Source organism: Arachis ipaensis, chromosome B08 (genome assembly GCF_000816755.2).
Source record: "Arachis ipaensis cultivar K30076 chromosome B08, Araip1.1, whole genome shotgun sequence".
NCBI lineage: Eukaryota > Viridiplantae > Streptophyta > Magnoliopsida > Fabales > Fabaceae > Arachis > Arachis ipaensis.
In genome coordinates, this window is record NC_029792.2 from 44294046 (window position 1) to 44295258 (window position 1213).

At 28.9% G+C, this 1213-nt stretch overlaps 1 protein-coding gene across 1 annotated transcript in view; it reads left to right on the forward strand.

Annotated features, from left to right (window-relative positions):
• LOC110265883 (TPD1 protein homolog 1-like) overlaps nt 1-879 on the forward strand; it is a 1606-nt gene extending 727 nt beyond the window's left edge. The window contains exon 2 of the mRNA XM_021109391.1: nt 175-879. Coding sequence (XP_020965050.1) covers nt 175-509 — 335 coding nt within the window. The 3' untranslated portion in view covers nt 510-879. The remainder of the gene's footprint in view (nt 1-174) is intronic.

Here is a 1213-nt window from a genome sequence, read left to right on the forward strand (position 1 = left end):
TCAACACCTTATTTTTATAATACCATGATTTATTATCTAAGACTTTTGTTAACTAAATTTTGATAAAAAAATAAATAAATTTTGATTATGTAATATTTTTTAAAATGTGTTTTTTTTTTAAACACGTGTAAAAAGTTCATAATTTAAATAATCATTTCCTTTTTCCCATTTCAGGAATTAATGGTGCTGTGGTAGATTGTGCTGCAGTGGAATGCAAGGTGTCCTACATTAAGATAACCCAAGGCAAAAATGATGGAAGCAACGATATCAATGGTGCCATTGTCAACACTTGCCCCAGTTTGATAACTGACCTACGTGTCGATTGTGGATCATTCATCCAATCATTTAAAGGCATTCCACTCCCGCCCAACATTTTAAAGGTTGTTGCTGGCAATGAATGTGTTGTCAACAATGGCAATCCAATTGGGTCCGGTGACATCAACTTTAATTATTCTAATACGGAAATCCTTCCACTCACAGTTACTTCCTTCAAGTGCTTGAGTCCATGAACATAAGGCCTAGATTAAATTAAGAGGCCTTTAGTTTTTATCATTTTTTTCTTAGTAATTATCTTTAGATACGGTACAATAAGGTTGGGATATGATTAGCGAAAATATCATGTTCTTGTGATAATCGCCAATGTCAGAAATAATCAATTATATGAGGGGTTTAATTAACAAGTGTCGTTTATGATTATGAGAAATATTATTTAGCCAATGATTATTCAGCTATCAATCATTTATCATGATTTTCTTGTGCCTTCAATTGTATTAATCTCGCTCGTATATTCATTTTTCATTGTTTTTGTCTAACCAACCTCCAAATCCCACTGCTTTGTTTGGATTTTGATTCTAATTTTGATTAGAGTTATCGATTCAGATTCTATCAAAGATTTCAATTTGGAAAGTAGATACCACTACTCTTAAATAGTTGTTTCAAAAAAATTACACTAATGTTATGTGAAGATTCAGATAATAAATGCTAATTTTAGATTTTTACAACATCGATACACCTATATATATTTGATATTTCATATACATTCCTTTAACATTTTACTTTTCAACTTGATTGAATGTTATTTATTTTACTATGTTAATGGCTTTTTCAACAAATATTTAAAAATAATAAAAATGAAACCAAATAAATATGTCTTACAAAAGAAAGCATTTATATAGGTAAAAAGTAACATAAATAATTAATATTTTGTTTGCAT